At 43.2% G+C, this 17,991-nt stretch overlaps 1 protein-coding gene and 1 long non-coding RNA gene across 2 annotated transcripts; both read left to right on the forward strand.

The window, feature by feature from the left end:
* The first annotated feature begins 5,372 nt into the window (after positions 1 to 5,372).
* On the forward strand, positions 5,373 to 10,174 carry LOC121398095. The gene is made up of 2 exons (XR_005964097.1): positions 5,373 to 5,677; positions 10,086 to 10,174. It is a non-coding gene; the product is annotated as an uncharacterized LOC121398095 (long non-coding RNA).
* Positions 10,175 to 10,432: 258 nt separating this feature from the next.
* LOC108703750 (oocyte zinc finger protein XlCOF7.1-like) lies at positions 10,433 to 15,515 on the forward strand. The gene is made up of 3 exons (XM_041576629.1): positions 10,433 to 10,485; positions 10,575 to 10,698; positions 13,731 to 15,515. Exons 1-3 carry the CDS (start codon positions 10,453 to 10,455, stop codon positions 13,952 to 13,954), a joined length of 381 nt encoding a protein of 126 aa, XP_041432563.1. The 5' UTR covers positions 10,433 to 10,452; the 3' UTR covers positions 13,955 to 15,515.
* Positions 15,516 to 17,991: the final 2,476 nt, after the last annotated feature.

Consider the following 17,991-nt stretch of genomic DNA (forward strand, 5'->3'; position numbering starts at 1 on the left):
GTTCATCATAGGATAATTCTTAGACCAATACTGTCCAAACTGTTGGCTGATGGACACTGACCATTGGTAAGACTTGTGTACGATAAATACTCTTCTCTCACCCTTGGAAATGGAGGAAACCTAATTTAATGAGAGTTTAAATCTCAGCCCCCCAACAACAGATAATATTCAGTGTTTTATTGAACAAGAAGGGTCATATACCAATAGATATGAGACTCCATGGATATCACTTTGGCAGGTGTGTTTTCCTTTCACATTGGATAACGTAATGGAGATATACCCAGCTGGGAATGACTTGTCGGTTATATATGTGTGTTTACTACACTATAATTAGAAGGGGAAAATAAATGTATTTATACATTTATCACACAAAAATAAAACTTTGTGAAATCATTTTTGATTGATAGGATGACAGTTGTGGCAAGGGGCATATATTGAGACAAAAGGAAAGGAGATTACAATATTATCATTCCCCCAGCCTGAGTGCAAGTTCAATATTTTTCTATGATCGGTGACTCGAAACTATTTTGTGAAATTAATTTTCCACGAGATGTGTCAGGTTGATTAATTGGTGCAGTTAAAAATCAGTTTACATTTAGGTAATGTGATGTTTGTTGCTGAGCTATAATGCTATTTCATTAAGACTGGGTGCCAACTTGTAGATGAGCCTGCAGTGGGATAGATCTTGTTTGGAGGCCATACAGTATCTAAACATTTAACTTGTTTCTCCAATATACGTCTAAACACCCCCTCCCATGCACACACTTGCTTATGAATTCCCCAGTGCACACCTTTCCTATAGTTCTATCCATTCTGATGGGAGTTGAGGGACTTATTTACATAGTCTTGCATAGTCTTATGTACGTCACAACCAGTAGTGTCTGACTTATGTTCCCTGTTTTGATCAGGGTTCCAGTTGGCAGTTTAGTAGTTCAGGTAAATGCCTTCCAGTGTAATCTCACTGTTGGCAACTGAGCGGTGATTGGTAGTTTCCTGTACAGGAACTGATCTGCAAACTTCTGATGCTGATGGACTATTTTATTAAACCTATCCACCACCACCCAAATAACAGTATTCTCTTGTGAATATGGTTAATTAACAATAAAATCCAGATCAGAGAAATCCTTCTCCTGTTTTTTTGTCTGTGACATCATCCAGCCAAGTTACAGGCTGGAGAGCCACCCGATTGGCTGGGCACCCCAGTGCATCCTTGGGAGAGAGGGTGTGCCTGACTTTGCTTCCACCTGGTGTAAGAGATAAGCCTCACCAGGAATATTTTATATGTATAGAATATTTTATGTGTGAATATCAATGTCAAATATTAAAGTCAAAGAGATAGGTAAAAGGACACATGCTGGGACAGGGAATTGACAAATCAGTTATCTGATAACACTGCAGTCTCTGGGATCAAAAGAATAGTTATAGACAAAGACAGACCCAGGAAAGAGCCAGAGGCGTCAGGGTATTCAAGATAAACAGATGGCCCTGAGGTGGTGATAACAGTTTCATCATAATGTTCATATCGAGCCAAACTGTCCAGTTCATGATGAAGGTGAAACCTAATCCGCACTGTGTAAAGTATGCCGCAGGTGTAGAAGATTGTATGGAACATGCTACTAGTGCCAAGTGATGGGTCATCAGGCCAGTAGTTGTAAGACTTACAAAAGTTCTACAGTACAGAAGTCTTATTATGAGCCTTCCATCTGTGAGAGTGACTCCCCTGAAGAGGATAAGGTGTTGAGTTGAGAGAAGACTACTGTGGATATCCCTGTTGGTATAAAGGTGGCCCTTGAAACCTCTGATACCCCCGATAGATCTAAAGGACTGGGTCTGGGTAAGCGCAGGTCTCTAGGTAAGGCCAATGTTAGGATCTCAAGTAACAGTAATGATATAGCTGTTTTGCTGTAGAGGCATGCCAGGAATGTAGGGGATCAGAGAAATCCTTTTTTTTTTTGTCTGTGACATCATCCAACCAAGTTACAGGCTGGAGAGCCATCCAATTGTCTGGGTACACCAGTGCATCCTTTGGAGAGAGGGTGTGCCTGACTTTTGTACAGGGTCTCTGACCGAGCCAGCCAGAACCAAGTCTTGTGAAACTGTCCAAGCTGTTGAATCTGTAGGAATACAGAAAGAGCTCATCCTGCTCCCTGCCAAGCTGCTAGAGACTCAGAAGGAGAAATGTGCCACTGGTGAGATTTATCCTGCTGCAGGGCTGCCTGTAATCTTCAGTTTGACTGTGTAAGGACTCACCCTGGTGGTCTAGTTGGCAGCGGAGTCCAACGCCGCTCCTTCGGCATGGACGCCCGCTGTGCTGCTCCTTTCTCTTCTGTGTTCCATGTCCCTATGGCACGTGTGCCGGCGCGCTTCCTGGTTTATGTGCCGGCATGATGACATCATTGTGCATAGTATAAAAGGGGAATTCAAGTATCAGCACACTGCCCGTTGTTAGGTTCAATTAGTTGTTCCTGGTGCTTTAGTATATTGAATCCTGTCTGTTTGATCTTCTGTGTATTGACCCTTGCTTTGCCTGACTATCCTGATCTCTCCAATCCTGACCTTTGCCTGCCTGATTACGCTGACTTCTTCAATCCTGATCCTGCCTGCTTGCAACTACTCTGAACTCTCTAATCCTGACCATTTGCCTGTCCACTGACTTTTCTACGCACACCAACCCTGAATCTGGCCTGTCTGACGATTCTCTGCTTGTGCTGGTCTGGCCTGCCTGTTCCTTGTGGTTTTCTTCCTTCCAGTATCCTGGTGAGACGAACGTGCCCCTTTACTCGTCCAGAACCGTTAGCTTTGCTCCCCTCTTAATTAAGACCTGGCAGCATCCCATTAGCTGAGGGCTCCTCCCGAGGTGAAAGGCGGCGGTTAAGGGCAGAAGTGAGAGCCGAGACCAGGGAGCTTAGCTTGGGTTCTGGAAATAGGGTGCCGAACGTGACAGACTGCCTCTGAGAGCACCCTGGTGAGTGAGTCACCCAAGGGAGGTTACTGACAAGGATACAAGCGTGGGGCTCCGACATGAAGACAGGTCTTGTATATTTACCTGCTATGTGGGAGCGGCTGCTAAGTTCCAAAGGGAGAGGTACTTTTGGGAAAGGTAGCGCTACCTGGGTTATACGAGCTCTGGGGAAGGGACATTCTATTTGAACAGAACTGTGTGGTTATTAACCCCTTCCAGAGGATTGAGACTTTGATTATAACAAGGACTGTGTTGAAGAAACAGTAAGGTACCTAATAGTGAGTTAGGTAGTGTCCCACATGTCCCCAGTGCAGGAGTGCATTGTGTATTAGATTGCCCAAGTTCACTATTGTGTTTATATAACGTTTATATCTGTTTCATTTGCAAACTGTGGGGCTCATTTATCAACACTGGGCAAATTTGCCCATGGGCAGTTACCTATAGCAACCAATCAATGATTAGCTTTTTGAAGCCAGCTGCAAGTAGAACAATGAATGCAGCAATTTGATTGGTTGCCATGGGTTACTGCCTATGGACTAATTTGCCCAGTGTTGATAAATGACCCCCTGTGTGTATTATTTGTCCTAGTGGAAGTTCCCTGTGGTGTGCTCCTCAGTGTTCCCTAGGTGAAGGCACTGCACTGTAAATCCCAGTTCCCAGTACTTTTCATATGCAAAAGGGACTCAGGGCCCCTGGATTGCCAAGGCTTAATTGTGATTTAAAGGGATCCTGTCATCGGAAAACATGTTTTTTCAAAACACATCAGTTAATAGTGCTGCTCCAGCAGAATTCTGCACTGAAATACATTTCTCAAAAGAGCAAACAGATTTTTTTATATTCAATTTTAAAATCTAACATGGGGCTAGACATATTGTCAATTTCCCAGCTGCCTTCAGTCATGTGACTTGTGCTCTGATAAACTTCAGTCTCTCTTTACTGCTGTACTGCAAGTTGGGGTGATATAACCCCCTCTTTCCCCCCAGCAGCCTAACAACAGAACAATGGGAAGGTAACCAGATAGCAGCTCCATAAGATAACGGCTCCCTGGAAGATCTAAGAACAGCGAAAGCTAAGTCCCACTGAGACTGATTGTTACATTAAGTAGGAGAAATAACAGCCTGCCACAAGTCACATGACTGGGGCAGCTGGGAAACTGACAAAATGTCTAGCTCCATGTCAGATTTCAAAATTGGATTTCAGTGCAGAATTCTGCTGGACCAGCACTATTAACTGATGTTTTTTGGAAAAAACATGTTTTCCATGACAGTGGAATTTTGTAGGTAATTTTGTAGGTAATTATATAATTACATTGTGCTAAAAATTAATATCTTTAAAAATAGCCCCTTTATTGGAGCTCCCTATAGATATTCTCTGGTCCCTGTCTGTGTTTCAAATGAGGGGTGGGCGTGTCCCTGCCAGAAGCACAGTAGGAGGGGGACAGCCAATCACAGCCCTGCAGTCACACAAGCACAGACAGGCTTCAGTTCCCTATCAGGTCCTGCTAGCTGCTGATTGGTTCCTGTCCTACAGTGCAGTGAGCTGAGTGCACAGCCTGGGAATTCAGGGAGCAGCAAGTGGAAGAGAAGGGAGGGATTATTAGGGTTTTTGCAGAAATATTCAATAAATCAGCCTGAAACACTACTTTTTTAAGCACAATTCTTCTATATCTAAATGAGTATAACGCACTGGTACATTCTTATTTTTTACACAAAGTGTCTCCTTTAAGGCTCAGTATTCTCATGGAATGACAGCGCAAATACACTCTCTGCTCCAGAAGAGCAGAATTTACAGTTTGAAAATCATAAATTCAGCTCTTAAATTTACCAGTGGCTCCAAAACGTTCATTAGGTGAGGCATCACAATTTAAAAATGGATATTAAAAGGTCTAAGCTTTGCACCGCTGACTTCTGAGTTTGTTGGAGGTTGAGTGTGGAGAAGAGAATACTGTGACTGTCCCATGCTGTTCATAAACCTCTCATAGAGATAAATGTATAGTTTAAGGGAAGACTGTTGTGTGTGGAGTTGTTTTTTTCTCAGGGAAAGGCTGATGCCAGTGTAGGGGCTGATTCTTACACTGTGTTTATCTGCAGCCTGAGAATCAGCCTTTAGCCTAAATGTAAAAAGCAAGTCTAGGGAAGAAGAAACAAACACAGAACATTGCCATCAAATATTATTTTTACTGAACAGGTGGCAACAAAAATAAAGGGGCGGGACGGGATGCAAAAAGGGGTGGGGACTATGGGGCGCAACACAAAAAGGGGCCGGATTCATGTGGTAGCGTCACAAAAGGGGTGGGGCCACTGCCTGAAGCTGAAGAAAATGTAAAGTTTTCATCGGCGGGCAAGAGATTTTGTAAATGGTATTACAAATTACCGGCAGCTACATTGCCAGTAAATTTGTAATACCGGCCCCGGCCCTGGCAGGTGTTTTACCGGCCGAGTGGCAACCCTACCTACTGCTCACAGCCTGAACAACTAAGGATCCTGACAGTCCTGAAAACCTCAATTATTGTTTACACTTACAAAGCAATCTGTGAGTTTTCCCTCTGTCCCTAACTCTTTGTCCCTCCCTTGTGCTCTCTAATCCAATCATTCGTCTCTGCTGCTCTCTGTACCGCCCACACTCCACTCACAGCCAATGAGCAAGTGTCTCAGCTCCTTCCCCCACTTCCTTCCTCACAGCTACAGGAAGCAACAGAGCAGCGAGGGGACACCGGTGAGTAAGGGATCGGGGCTGCACTAGCAATAAAGGAGCAGCGTTACCTTGTTGTTCCCAACACATGAGCTGATTATTCCCAGGGACACTTTGTACTGACTCAGTGCAGTTTATGTGGCAGCAGCAGCAGCAGCAGCAGCTCCAGGCAGCACAAGTGAATTGCTATTTGTTAGTCCTGCAGCCTGAGGGGATGATACAGACTGGAGCTGTGTGGGGGGCAGCTATACATACTGGGGAGCAGGTAGGGAGAGTGGGGGAATAGTAGGGATAAGAATAGGCTGTCGGCTGACTCTGTGGTGACATAAGGGGGAGGCTTGGGGGGAGGGGGGATTGGGGCACATTGAGGCCAATAGAAATGGAAGGACATTAGTGATATATTAGGAATACTGCTCCTGTAAAGGAGACATATTATGCAAATAACAAGAATGTACCAGAGCTTTATGCTCCTCTAGCTATAGAAACAATGTGCTGCATCTTTATCCTCCTGCATCATCCCAGTAATACTCGGGCTCTTTGTGTAGTTTTCATTGCCCAACATAAAAGTTCCTGGGTGAGATTTCTATGTGTTTACTGTTGTTACTGCCTGTTCCTGACCAAGTCCTGTCTTGCTGCCTTTCCTGATCTCTGCTACTATTTGACCAGTCTTCTGGATTCTGTATTCACGCTGCTTTGATAGTGACCCGGCCTGTGACCCGACTACGCTCTTGTTTATTGAATCCGATCTGTCTGTTGGTATTGACTTGGCCTGTGACCCCGACTTGTTCATCTTTTCTGCATAATGTGCAGTTCCCTTGCCTGGTTCTCTCATATTAAGATCTGGTGGCACCCGAGTAGCGGAGGGCTTCTCCCGAAGTGAAAAGTGGTTGTTAAAGGCAGAAGGCTGAGCCGTGACCGGGACCTTTGGGTTTGTCCTGGGTTTGGAATAATAATTGAGACAGTACGTTGGGCCCAACATGGACGCTGAAGGTGCAGCGGTTTCCTCTGCTACCACGGAAGTGATCCTGGCGTGCCTGCTTTACCGTCTAGGAGAACAGGACTCCATCCAGTGCTTACAGAGACTATCAGCTCATCTGTACATCCTTCAATAGCAGCCTGTAGCTGCCATGTCTGCTCCAGCCTCATCACGCAGACTCCAGTCCGCAGCTACGGTTAACCCTATGGTGGAGCCTAAAGTCCCATTTCCCGAGAGGTTTAGCGGAGGTTCTTTTTCTTTTGGGAGGCCTGCATTCTCCATTTATTTTTTTCTTTCCTACAGTGGAGTTGAGGGTTAATTTTTGTAATAACCGTACTACAGGGGGATCACCAGCTTTGGGTGTTTAGTCTATATGCTAGTGATCCAGCCCATCTCTTTTTAGAAGCCTTCTTTAAGACAATGGTCATCATTTATGATGATCCTGACCGCACCACCTCTGCGGATTCAGCGATCCTTAACATCAGACAAGGCAATTGGCGGGTAGAGGATTATTGTACAGAGTTCTGCCCCTGGGTGGTAGAGACTAGAATGATATGGCTTTAAGGGGTCAATTCAGGGTGGGATTGGCAAATTTCCCTATGCAGCCCTCCTTTGACTCCCTTATGCATATGGCAATTAAGATTGATAGAAGGCATAGGGATGTCAGGAGGTTGTGGCTATGATGACCCCTTATACTTTGTCCCCATATGTGGCCCCTAAACCATCTCTTTCTGCCCCTAGATCCACTGAGGAACCCATGCAATTGGGTTCAACTTGCTTGTCTTCCGAGGAAAAGGGTCGTAGAAGGGCTAATGGTTTATGCCTACATTGTGGGGCTAAAGGTCATCTGCTTGACACTTGTCCCAAGAGGATGGGAAACGGCAAAACCTAAGAAGGTCTGGGGAATCCTGCTTGGGTGATGCTGTTTCTACTACTCCCCAGTCATTCTCTTCTTCACAAATTCTAATTTAGGTCCTCTTGAATTGGTATAAGGGTCATGCACAGTGCTCTACCTTCTTTGATTCTGAGGCAGCAGGGAACTTTTTTGGATGCCAGTTTTGTACACAAACATTGCATACCTATGAACCCCTTGTCCCATTGCTTTGTCTATCATTGATGATAGTTCCCTCGGGTCTGGTTTGGTGTCTTTTAAATGCAAGAATCTTCTTATGTCCATGGTCATGCTGAACCAATATCCTTCTATGTGACTGATTGCCCTTGTACTCCCATCATTCTAGGCCTCCCCTGGTTGCAGCGACACAATACCAGGCTAGACTGGTCCACTAGAAAAATAATTCAGTGGAGTCCAGTGTGTGAAACCAAAGTCCTTGCTGCTACTTCCCTAGAGCGGTTGCCTATTCAGTTTTCCTCTTTTTCTGATGTATTTTCAAAAAAGGCAGCCAAACTCCATCCACCACATATGCCTGTCCCATTGATTTAATTCCAGGTTCCTCTACTACTAAGGGTAGAGCATACCCTCTCTCTCTTCCAGAGTACCAGGCTATGGAGGAATATATCAGGGAAAGCCTGGAGAGAGGGATCATAAGGCATTCTTCCTCTTCTACAGGTGCCGGATTCTTTTTTGTGGAAAAGAAAGATGGGGTCTCAGGCCATTTATAGATTATAGAGGTCTTAACAAGATCACAGTGAAAAATCATTACCTCCTTCCCTTGATCTCAGAACTATTCAATAGGGTTAAGGATGCCACTATCTTCACAAAGCTTGATCTTAGGGGCACCTATAACTTAATACAAATTAAGGAAGGGGGCGAATACCCCGAGATGGACATTATGAGTATTTAGTGAACCTGGTTCTATTTTGGGTAAAGAAGTGATTGTGGCAGTCCAGACCTATTTTCCTCTTTGTCTAAAGTCCAAGATAATCCTTTGAATGTGCCTCCGGGAAAACTTTTTTGTTCCAGAAGAACTTGTGAGACTGTGAGTCTGTTCTGTTTGAGACTCATGACGCTAAAGTAGACCTGCACAAAGACCTGTTCCCTTCTATCGTAAAATTTGGTGGGTAATCTTGAGGAAGCATGTTGGTAACTATATTGATTCATTCCGGTTTGTCAGTGTTCTAAAACTTCCAGGTTATTACCTCAATGGCTGCTACAGTCGCTTCCTATCCCTGAAAGGCCATGAACCCATATTTCCATGGAGTTCATTGTGGAGTTAACTCCCTCAAAAGGGAATATGGTAATTTGGGTAGTGGTGGATCGTTTTAGTAAAATGTCCCATTTTCTTCCCCTTCCCACCCTCCCCCTCTGCCAAGTCCCTCGCTGGACTCTTCCTCTATTATATATTAGCTCCTTCAAATATTGTCTCTGTTTTGGAGGGCTTTTTGCTCCTCTGCATACCATCCACAAACCAATGGTCAGACGGAGAGAACAAATCAGTCTTTGGAACAATATGTGCATTTTTTTTTTACTGTTTTTGACTATAATCCCTGAACCTTTTTATTTTTTTAGGCATCGCAGGGTGTCTCCTGAGTATCAGGTGGGTGATAAGGTCTGGTTGTCCTCTAAGAATATTCCTTTGAAGGTCTCCTCTGCTAAATTGTGACTTAAATTCATTGGTCCCTTTCCAATATCTGAGATCATTAATCTCAGTACTGTCTGGTTGGAACTTTCTCTTGAGCTTAAGATTTCTAATTCATTTCATGTGTCTTTTTTTAAAAACATCAACTGCCAATGCGGTAATGGCAGAGCTCATCCGGAGTTATGTATCATCCTGCTTGATCACAGCTCTCGCGATACACTGGTCACTCCTTACCGGCTAATGCACCAATCTTCCAAACCGCTGTGGAGCGCTGATCAAGAATTACTCAGGAGTCTGACACTGCTAATATAAATTTTCGGCTTTATTCAGACGCATATGAAGATTACATCGGTGGGTGTACAATTCTAACGTGTCCTAATACTTTTTTTAAAACCTGCCAGAATTGTTCGTCAATCTTCTCCTCCACCTCCATTGTCTGTTGAACGTCAGTCTGAGCAGTTGCAGAAAATAGTTGATTTTGTCAGAGGTAAATTACAGTATCTGGTGCATTGGGAGGGTTATGGTCCTGAGGAGAGGTTGTGGGTCCCTGCCTCTGATTTTCAAGCTGATCGTTTGATACGACAATTTTATTCTAGGTTTCCTGATAAGCCTAGGGGTCCGGTGGCTCCTCTAGAGGGAGGTAATGTGACAACTTACCCTGGTGGTCTGGTAACACTAATGGTGAGAGAGAGGATCAAGCCCATGATTAAGACCAATGCTGTGGGCTTGGGAGACTTTTCCCAAGAAATTCAACTATGCAGGGAGGTATCAGCCTATGAAAAATATGACTGGAGCTTTAAGTTAGGACCAGAATATGAAGTTTGCCTCGATGTGGTATAGGTTTAGGCCCCTGTAATTCTATTGGGGGGATATTGCTGGGAATAATCCTGTATAGAAATGTGTAAGTGCTTAATTCCAGCGTCACTTCCAGCTCAGTCCCTCCCACAAGGAGCCAATGGGAATGTGGGAGGAAGCGAGTGACACAGGGATGAAGGGGAAGAAGAAGAAGGATAAAAATGAGCGGAACAAGAGAATCCTGAATCTGACACTGGAGATGATCTATCTGCTGACTGGAGAGGTGAGGGGCACTGTGACTGGCACACTGACAAGAGACTGTCTGTCTGTACAAAGGGGGTCTCTCTGCAGCTCAAACACCATTCTCTCTTCCTTTCAATATTTAGCACTACATCCCTAGGAAGAAGTCAGATGATTGGGGGGCCCTGCATGCCCCTGGCTCCATCATACAGAAGGAAAATAACAAGAATGACAAGAAGATCCTGGAACTCATGTCCAACATCATCCAGCTGCTGACTGGAGAGGTGGGTACAGCGGCCCCTTATTGTTTAGTAACAGTGGATGATAATCCCTTTCTCTGGCTGGCGGATGACTGGAACATTGTGTGTGACAGGTTGCCATAAGGACTCATCATGTTTCAATCTATTTTTCCTTGGACGAGTGGGACTATATAAAAGGAAACAAGGAACTTTACGGGGAAGAGATAAAGGTGGATCCCCAACAGCTCTGCCCACTGGGTGAGTAATGGGTGCTTTCTATCTTATACCGAGCATAGAATTTATTCAGGATGTTTGACATTTCAAGGAGACCCGGAAGAATGTTATAATTAAGTTGGTTACTTCAGATATGAGAGAACAGATTTTGCCATAAGGCTGAGATACACAGAGTGTTGGCTCTGCTGCTCTCAGTTTTTATTTTTTTCATGCTGAGAGAAGCGGCGGATTCCCTCCCTTCCCCAACTCTATTGATCTGCACTGACAAGTACAGCTTCTGCTTTAGTGCAGGCAGGTACATGGAGCCCAGCTGAGACTGGCCCAAAAACCATGAAAGCAGGCATTTTTTTTACAATGTCCGCTTTGTGTACTTGCACTCAAGCAGAACCTGTACTTTTCAGTGCAGATCAATGGAACTGGGGAAGGGAGCAAATCCGCGTCTCTCAACATGCAAAAAAACCCCCAAAAAACTACAGACTGAGAGAGCAGCAAAGCTAAAGGTTTCATTGTGGTGAACTAAAACCAGCCTTTGCTTGTAAGAAATTGGGTCTGTGATTGGCTGTCCCTGTTCTACTGTGCTTTTGGCAGGGACACACCACTCTTCATTTGATACACAGACAGAGACAATAGCAGATCTAGAGGGAGCTCCAACAAAGCGGAATTTTGAAGATAATATTAATTTAAACCAAGGCTTGAACCAGCACCATATATTATTCATTATTGTCTACAATAATAGTTTGTTTTTTTTTTACGTCAACTTTGTCTCCTTTAAAGAATTGACTGAGTTAGATGTCACTGTTCCTAAATCAAGCCTGGATACAGATCCTGTGACCCTCCTGTATGTCCTGTGACATTCTACAGGATCTGTATCAAAGCTTAAAGTAGAATGTCACAGGACATACAGGAGGGTCACAGGATCTGTATTCAGGCTTGACTGTACAGAAAATATTTCATTTCAGCAAACAGTGGTCCAAGAAGGGTAAACTGGAGCAGACACATTATTTCTACAAGTCTGCCTCTGTCCTCTGTACCTTGGTTTAATTTCACCCTTGGGGCCACTTCTTGTCCTACTCTTCTCATTACCTAGGGGTGGGAAGAGAAAACAGGTAAGTGAGCCTATATATTGTGTTTATCTATAGGATTACTTACCTGCATGCTTCAGTCCATGCCCCCAGTGCTAAATTGTACCCAGTGCTAAATTGGACACATTCTGTCAAATCAAAGTTGTTTGTCAGATGATATTAATTACTGTGTTTCTCTGTGGGCTGAGATCAATGTCATGTGGTCCTTGGAAAAAGTTTGTATTTTTTATTGATGTGTATCTGTTCAGCCATAAATAATTGTCTTTTTTTTAGCAGCCTGTGAATATAAAGATGAGAGCAATGTTACAGCACATATGGAAGCAACTTTATGCTGTAATAATAACGGAAATCATATGAACCCTGAAATTTCTCCAAAAGAACCGTCCCCACCAGCCAATGGAATTAAAGAGGAAGCAACTTCATGTCAAGAGAGAAACCAATCAGATTGCAGCATTAATCCACTTACAGAACAGATACAGGGAACAGATACACCTACTCCTATCATCTTGGATAACAGCTTGGCAGCTGATTATATATTAAATGTTATTAATCAGCAGTCAGCTTCATGGGAAAGTGGGAACCAATCAAATTACAGTATTATTCCACTTACAGAAGAGATACAGGGAACATATATACCTACTCCTATCATGGGATGCAGCCTGAATAACAGATTGGCAACTAATTATATATCAGATGGGATTAAAGAGGAGGTTGTTTCATGTAAAGAGGAAACCCAATCAGATTGCAGCATTAATCCAATTACAGAAGAGATACAGGGAACAGATACACCTACTCCTATCATGGGATACAGCCTGAATAACAGCTTGGCAAAAACTTATATATCTGTTGTTATTAAAGAGGAAGCAGCTTCATGGGAAGAGGGAAACCAATCAGATTGCAGCATTAATCCACTTACAGAACAGATACAGGGAACAGATACATCTTCTCCTATCATGGAATGCAGCCTCTTAAAAATGAAGGCTAATAAACATGATGGAAATCCATATTGGTCACCAAAAAAAATATTACATAGAAAATACAGTTGCAATGAGGGCCATAAATATCTGATTCACAAGAGAGACTTTGATAAACATCAAATGACCCACAAAAGACAGAAATCTTTTTCTTGTTCTGAATGTGGGAAATGTTTTGCCTCTTCATCAGAACTTACTGTCCATCTAAGTCAAATGCACACAGGGGAGAAACCTTTTTCCTCTTCATCAGGACTTACTGCCCATCAACAAGGAGCCCACATGAAGGGAAAACCTTTTTTCTGTTCTGAATGTGGGAAATATTTTTCAAAACGATGTCACTTTGTTCGTCATCAAATGACTCACACAGGAGAGAAACCTTTTTCTTGTTCTACATGTGGGAAATGTTTTTCAGATCGATCTCACCTTACTCGTCATCAAAGGATTCACACAGGAGAGAAACCTTTTTCCTGTTCTGTATGTAAGAAATGTTTTTTAGAGCAATCTAGCCTTAGTCGTCATCAATTGATTCACACAGCAGATAAAAAATTTTCCTGTTCAGAATGTGAGAAATGTTTTTCAAAGCAATCTAGCCTTGTTAGTCATCAAAGGACTCACACAGTAGAGAAACCATTTTCTTGTTCTGAGTGTGACAAATGTTTTGCCTCTTCATCAGAACTTATTGTCCATCACAGAACCCACACAGGAGAGAAACCGTTTTCCTGTTCAGAATGTGAGAAATGTTTTTCAAATCAATCTAGCCTTACTCGTCATCAAATGATTCACACAGGAGAGAAACCTTTTTCTTGTTCTGTATGTAAGAAACGTTTTTTAGAGCAATCTAGCCTTACTCGTCATCAATTGATTCACACAGGAGAAAAAACATTTTCCTGTTTAGAATGTGAGAAATGTTTTTCAAAGCAATCTAGCCTTGTTAGTCATCAAATGATTCACACAGGAGAGAAACCTTTTTTGTGTTCTGAATGTGAGAAATGTTTTTCAGATCGATCTCACCTTATTCGTCATCAAAGGATTCACACAGGAGAGAAACCTTTTTCGTGTTCTGAATGTGGGAAATGTTTTTCAGATAGATCTCACCTTATTCGTCATCAAAGGATTCACACAGGAGAGAAACCTTTTTCATGTTCTGATTGTGGCAAATGTTTTTCAAAACGATGTCACTTTGTTCGTCATCAAATGATTCACACAGGAGAGAAACCTTTTTAGTGTTCTGAATGTGGGAAATGTTTTGTCTCTTCATCACAACGTACAGCTCATCATCAACGAACCCACATGGGGAAGAAACCTTTTTCTTGTTCATAATGTGGGAATGTTTTTGTTTAAAACTGATCATTATAGAACCCACACTGGAGAGAAACCATTTTCTTATTCTCAATGTGGGAAATGTTTTACAAATCAGCCAAACTTTTCTTTTACATTGATTATATTTTAATATGCCTTTCAGTATTTACAGAGATGATGAACAACTGTGTGCAATATGCAGTTCATCATAGGATAATTCTTAGACCAATACTGTCCAAACTGTTGGCTGATGGACACTGACCATTGGTAAGACTTGTGTATGATAAATACTCTTCTCTCACCCTTGGAAAACAGAGGAAACCTAATTTAACGAGAGACTATATCTCAGCCCCCCAACAAAAGATAATATTCAGTGTTTTATTGAACAAGAAGGGTCATATACCAATAGATACGAGACTCCATGGATATCACTTTGGCAGGTGTGTTTTCCTTTCACATTGGATAACGTAATGGAGATATACCCAGCTGGGAATGACTTGTCAATTATATATGTGTTTACTATAAATTAGAAGGAGGAAATACACTTGAAATCATTTTTTCATTGATAGGATGACACTAGTGGCAAGGGAACATCTATTGAGACAAAAGGAAAGGAGATTACACCATAATCATAGGAAGAATCACTTTAAATAAAATCATTGAAAATGATCATAGAAAATTGGATCTCCCACTGGAGGTATAGCTTATTAAATCAACACAATGGTTGAGGACAACAATACTATTTATAAAAACAAGTGATAGTATATACATATGTGTGTGACGTAGGATGTGGAATTTGTATGGAACACAATGCAATAAATAAGCGAGCTGTGCACTCCCCCCACTGTAGGCAGCTTAGTGCTCACAAGGGGCAATTCTTTTCAATAATACTATTGTTTCCCCCAACCTGAGTGCAAGTTCAATATTTTGCAGTGCAGTTTAAAATCAGTTTACATTTAGGTAATGTGATGTTTGTTGCTGAGCAATAATGCTATTTCATTAAGACTGGGTGCCAACTTGTAGATGAGCCTGCAGTGGGATAGATCTTGTTTGGAGGCCATACAGTATCTAAACATTTAACTTGTTTCTCCAATATACGTCTAAACACCCCCTCCCATGCACACACTTGCTTATGAATTCCCCAGTGCACACCTTTCCTATAGTTCTATTCATTCTGATGGGAGTTGAGAGACTTATTTACATATTCCTATATACATCACAACCAGTAGTGTCTGGCTTGTGTTCCCTGTTTTGATCAGGGTTCCAGTTGGTGACTGAGCTGCGCTTGCTGGTTTCCACGTAGGAGGCAAACTCCTGTACAGGAACTGATCTACAACCTTCTGATGCTGATGGACTGCTCTTATAAACATTATCCAGATACTTCCACCCAGGAAGAATATTGTTTTTTCTTTTCAGAGGACTATTTAAAGTGGACCTGTCACCCAGACACAAAAATCTGTATAATAAAAGCCCTTTTCAAATTAAACATGAAATCCAATTTTTATTTTTGATTAAAGCATTCATAGCTGTTGTAAGTTCATTTAAAAATCTCAGCTGTCAATCAAATATTGTCTGCCCCTCCTCTATGCATAATTCAATTACTTTCACTTTCCATTCAGCACTTCCTACATGTCACTGCTCTCCCCACATTCCCCCGTTCTCTTCACCGTTTAATTGTGTAACCAGGACATGGGGATGGACATCAGGTCCCCCATTCTGGTGCTGCACACACCAAAATCCTGGACAGCGCACTCTTCGGATCACTCAAGGAATCGCATGATCATGAAATCATTGGTAAAAAACTTGATTTTATTAAATATTTAACATTTTAACAAACTGTATAGCCCTGCGCCATGAGGTCCCCCATTCTGGTGCACAAACAAGATTCTGAGATGATACAAGACTTGTCTTAATAACAGTGTCCACAAAATGGCTGCTGCCTGCTTGTTATAATTATGAATTCCCAGACTTAAGAAGACAAGATTCATATAATTTATATAGTGTAATTAAAGTTCATTCTGTTTGACAAATGTGAAAAAATAGGATTTTGAATAATTCTTTTGGGTGATGGGTCCCCTTTAAAGGGAGATAATACACTGAAAAATATGCTAAATATTATCATAATAGAGGGGCGTGGCCAACTAGCTATATGACTGGACGCACGCACCTTTAGCTCCCTGGCTTAACCGCTTTATCCGGACTTTATCCTGCACATATTTACTGCTGAACCCGCTTGGGTTCATTGATAACTGCTCGAGGTAACCTGATGGGCAAGAAAAAAACGCCGGTGGCAGAAACCTCTGATATTCGGCTCCATCTCCGTGACTCGGTGCGGCCTTCCAAGATGGCGGAGCCCTGCAGGCCTGAACTGCCTAAGGAGCAGCGCGCACATCCGTCTAAGGTAGCTGTACCGCTCCCTCAGGCTGCGGAACCTTTGGCGGAGGCTGCCTCTGACCCTCCACTATCTCCTACCCTACCTCAATCTGCGGACTCTCGTGGTCCGGAGGATTCGCCTGGCACAGATGATCTCACGCTTGCGGAAGTTGTGGCGACTTTGCGTTCCACTATACAAACCTGCCACGCCGCTACAATGGCGAAGGTGGAAGAACTCAAGGTGGATTTTGCTCTCCTGCGGCAAGATCTCCAGACGGTCCGAGAGAGGACTGGTGAGGTAGAACGTCGTGTGAGTGATTTGGAGGACATGAGTACTCCATTGCCAGAGCGCATTGCCGACCTCCACTGCAGATTGGAAGCAGCAGAGGCCAAGTCTGACGACTTAGAAAATCGGTCAAGGAGGAACAATATTCGTTTTGTTGGCTTTCCCGAAAGATCTGAGGGTTCGGACGCCACGAAATTCCTTGAAACCTGGCTCAAACAAGAACTTGGCTCTGATATTTTCTCATCGGCCTTCGTTATTGAGCGAGCACACCGCATCCCTGCCCGGCCACCCCCGCCTGGGGCTCCAGCTAGGCCCCTCATTGCTCGTCTGTTAAATTACAGGGACAGGGATGCGGCCTTGGCAGCAGCACGGCAGAAAGGCGAGCTTACCTATGAGAATTCGCATGTCTCCTTATACCCAGATTTCTCGAATGAGCTTCGGAAGCAGCGCCAGCAATTCATGGGAGTCAAGCGTCGCCTCAGAGAAGTTGGCTTACAGTATGCTATGTTATACCCTGCCAAATTAAGGGTCTCTGCAGAGGGCAAAGCTCATTTCTTTCTCTCTCCAGTTGAGGCCTCCAACTGGCTAGATCAACGCTAATTGCTGTATCACCTCCAGGATTCGACTCTTACTGTTTGTAAGTATAGGTTGGCACATACTTCCTACTGTTTCGAGACTCTCTTATGGGCCCACGCTTAAGGTACTTTACAAGGCGGTTGCCGTTTGTGCCTAGTTCTTTGTCATGCCATTTGACTGTCTCGATTGGTTGCTTTGGACTATTGCCCTGTATAGCGGTCCCAGGGAGCCATGCTAAGGACATTACTTAATTTTGACTTTATATTTGTCATTGTGTTCACTACTACGGGAGTTACATTTTTTTTGGTTGCGTGTGCGGTACAGTTTCGGCGCACCCCTCTAGACTACGCTATGTTTAGGGTTTGGCATTCCTCCACTGTTGGGGGATGTAGGGTGGGGGTTTTTGGGATTGAATGTCTTTCTGTCCTTTCTCTTCCTTGCTGTACCTTCTCTTTTCTTTTCCCCTCCTCTCTCTTCCCTTTTCCTTCTAGCTGTGTAGGAGGGAGTCTACACCCACTGCTCGAGACCACAGATGACAGCTGAACTTACAGCCATCTCCTGGAACGTGCGAGGGCTTAGTTCTCCTTTAAAGAAAACACTGGTATTTAACTTTCTACGGAAATTTAGTCCTCACATTATTTGTCTCCAGGAGACGCATATCTGTAAATCCTCGAATTCCCCTCCGCTCAAAAAAAATCTGGATAGCTCATGCCTACCATTCGGTTTA

The sequence above is a fragment of the Xenopus laevis genome, chromosome 9_10L (genome assembly GCF_017654675.1).
Source record: "Xenopus laevis strain J_2021 chromosome 9_10L, Xenopus_laevis_v10.1, whole genome shotgun sequence".
NCBI lineage: Eukaryota > Metazoa > Chordata > Amphibia > Anura > Pipidae > Xenopus > Xenopus laevis.

Bases quoted from the DNA above. Each gene is read 5' to 3' on its own strand.
- LOC108703750 (XM_041576629.1), top strand. From the start codon at position 10,453: ATGTCCAACATCATCCAGCTGCTGACTGGAGAG. The intron at 10,486-10,574 runs GTGGGTACAGCG...TGTGTGTGACAG, and splicing joins TCCAGCTGCTGACTGGAGAG to GTTGCCATAAGGACTCATCA. The intron at 10,699-13,730 runs GTGAGTAATGGG...AATGTTTTTCAG, and splicing joins CCAACAGCTCTGCCCACTGG to ATCGATCTCACCTTATTCGT.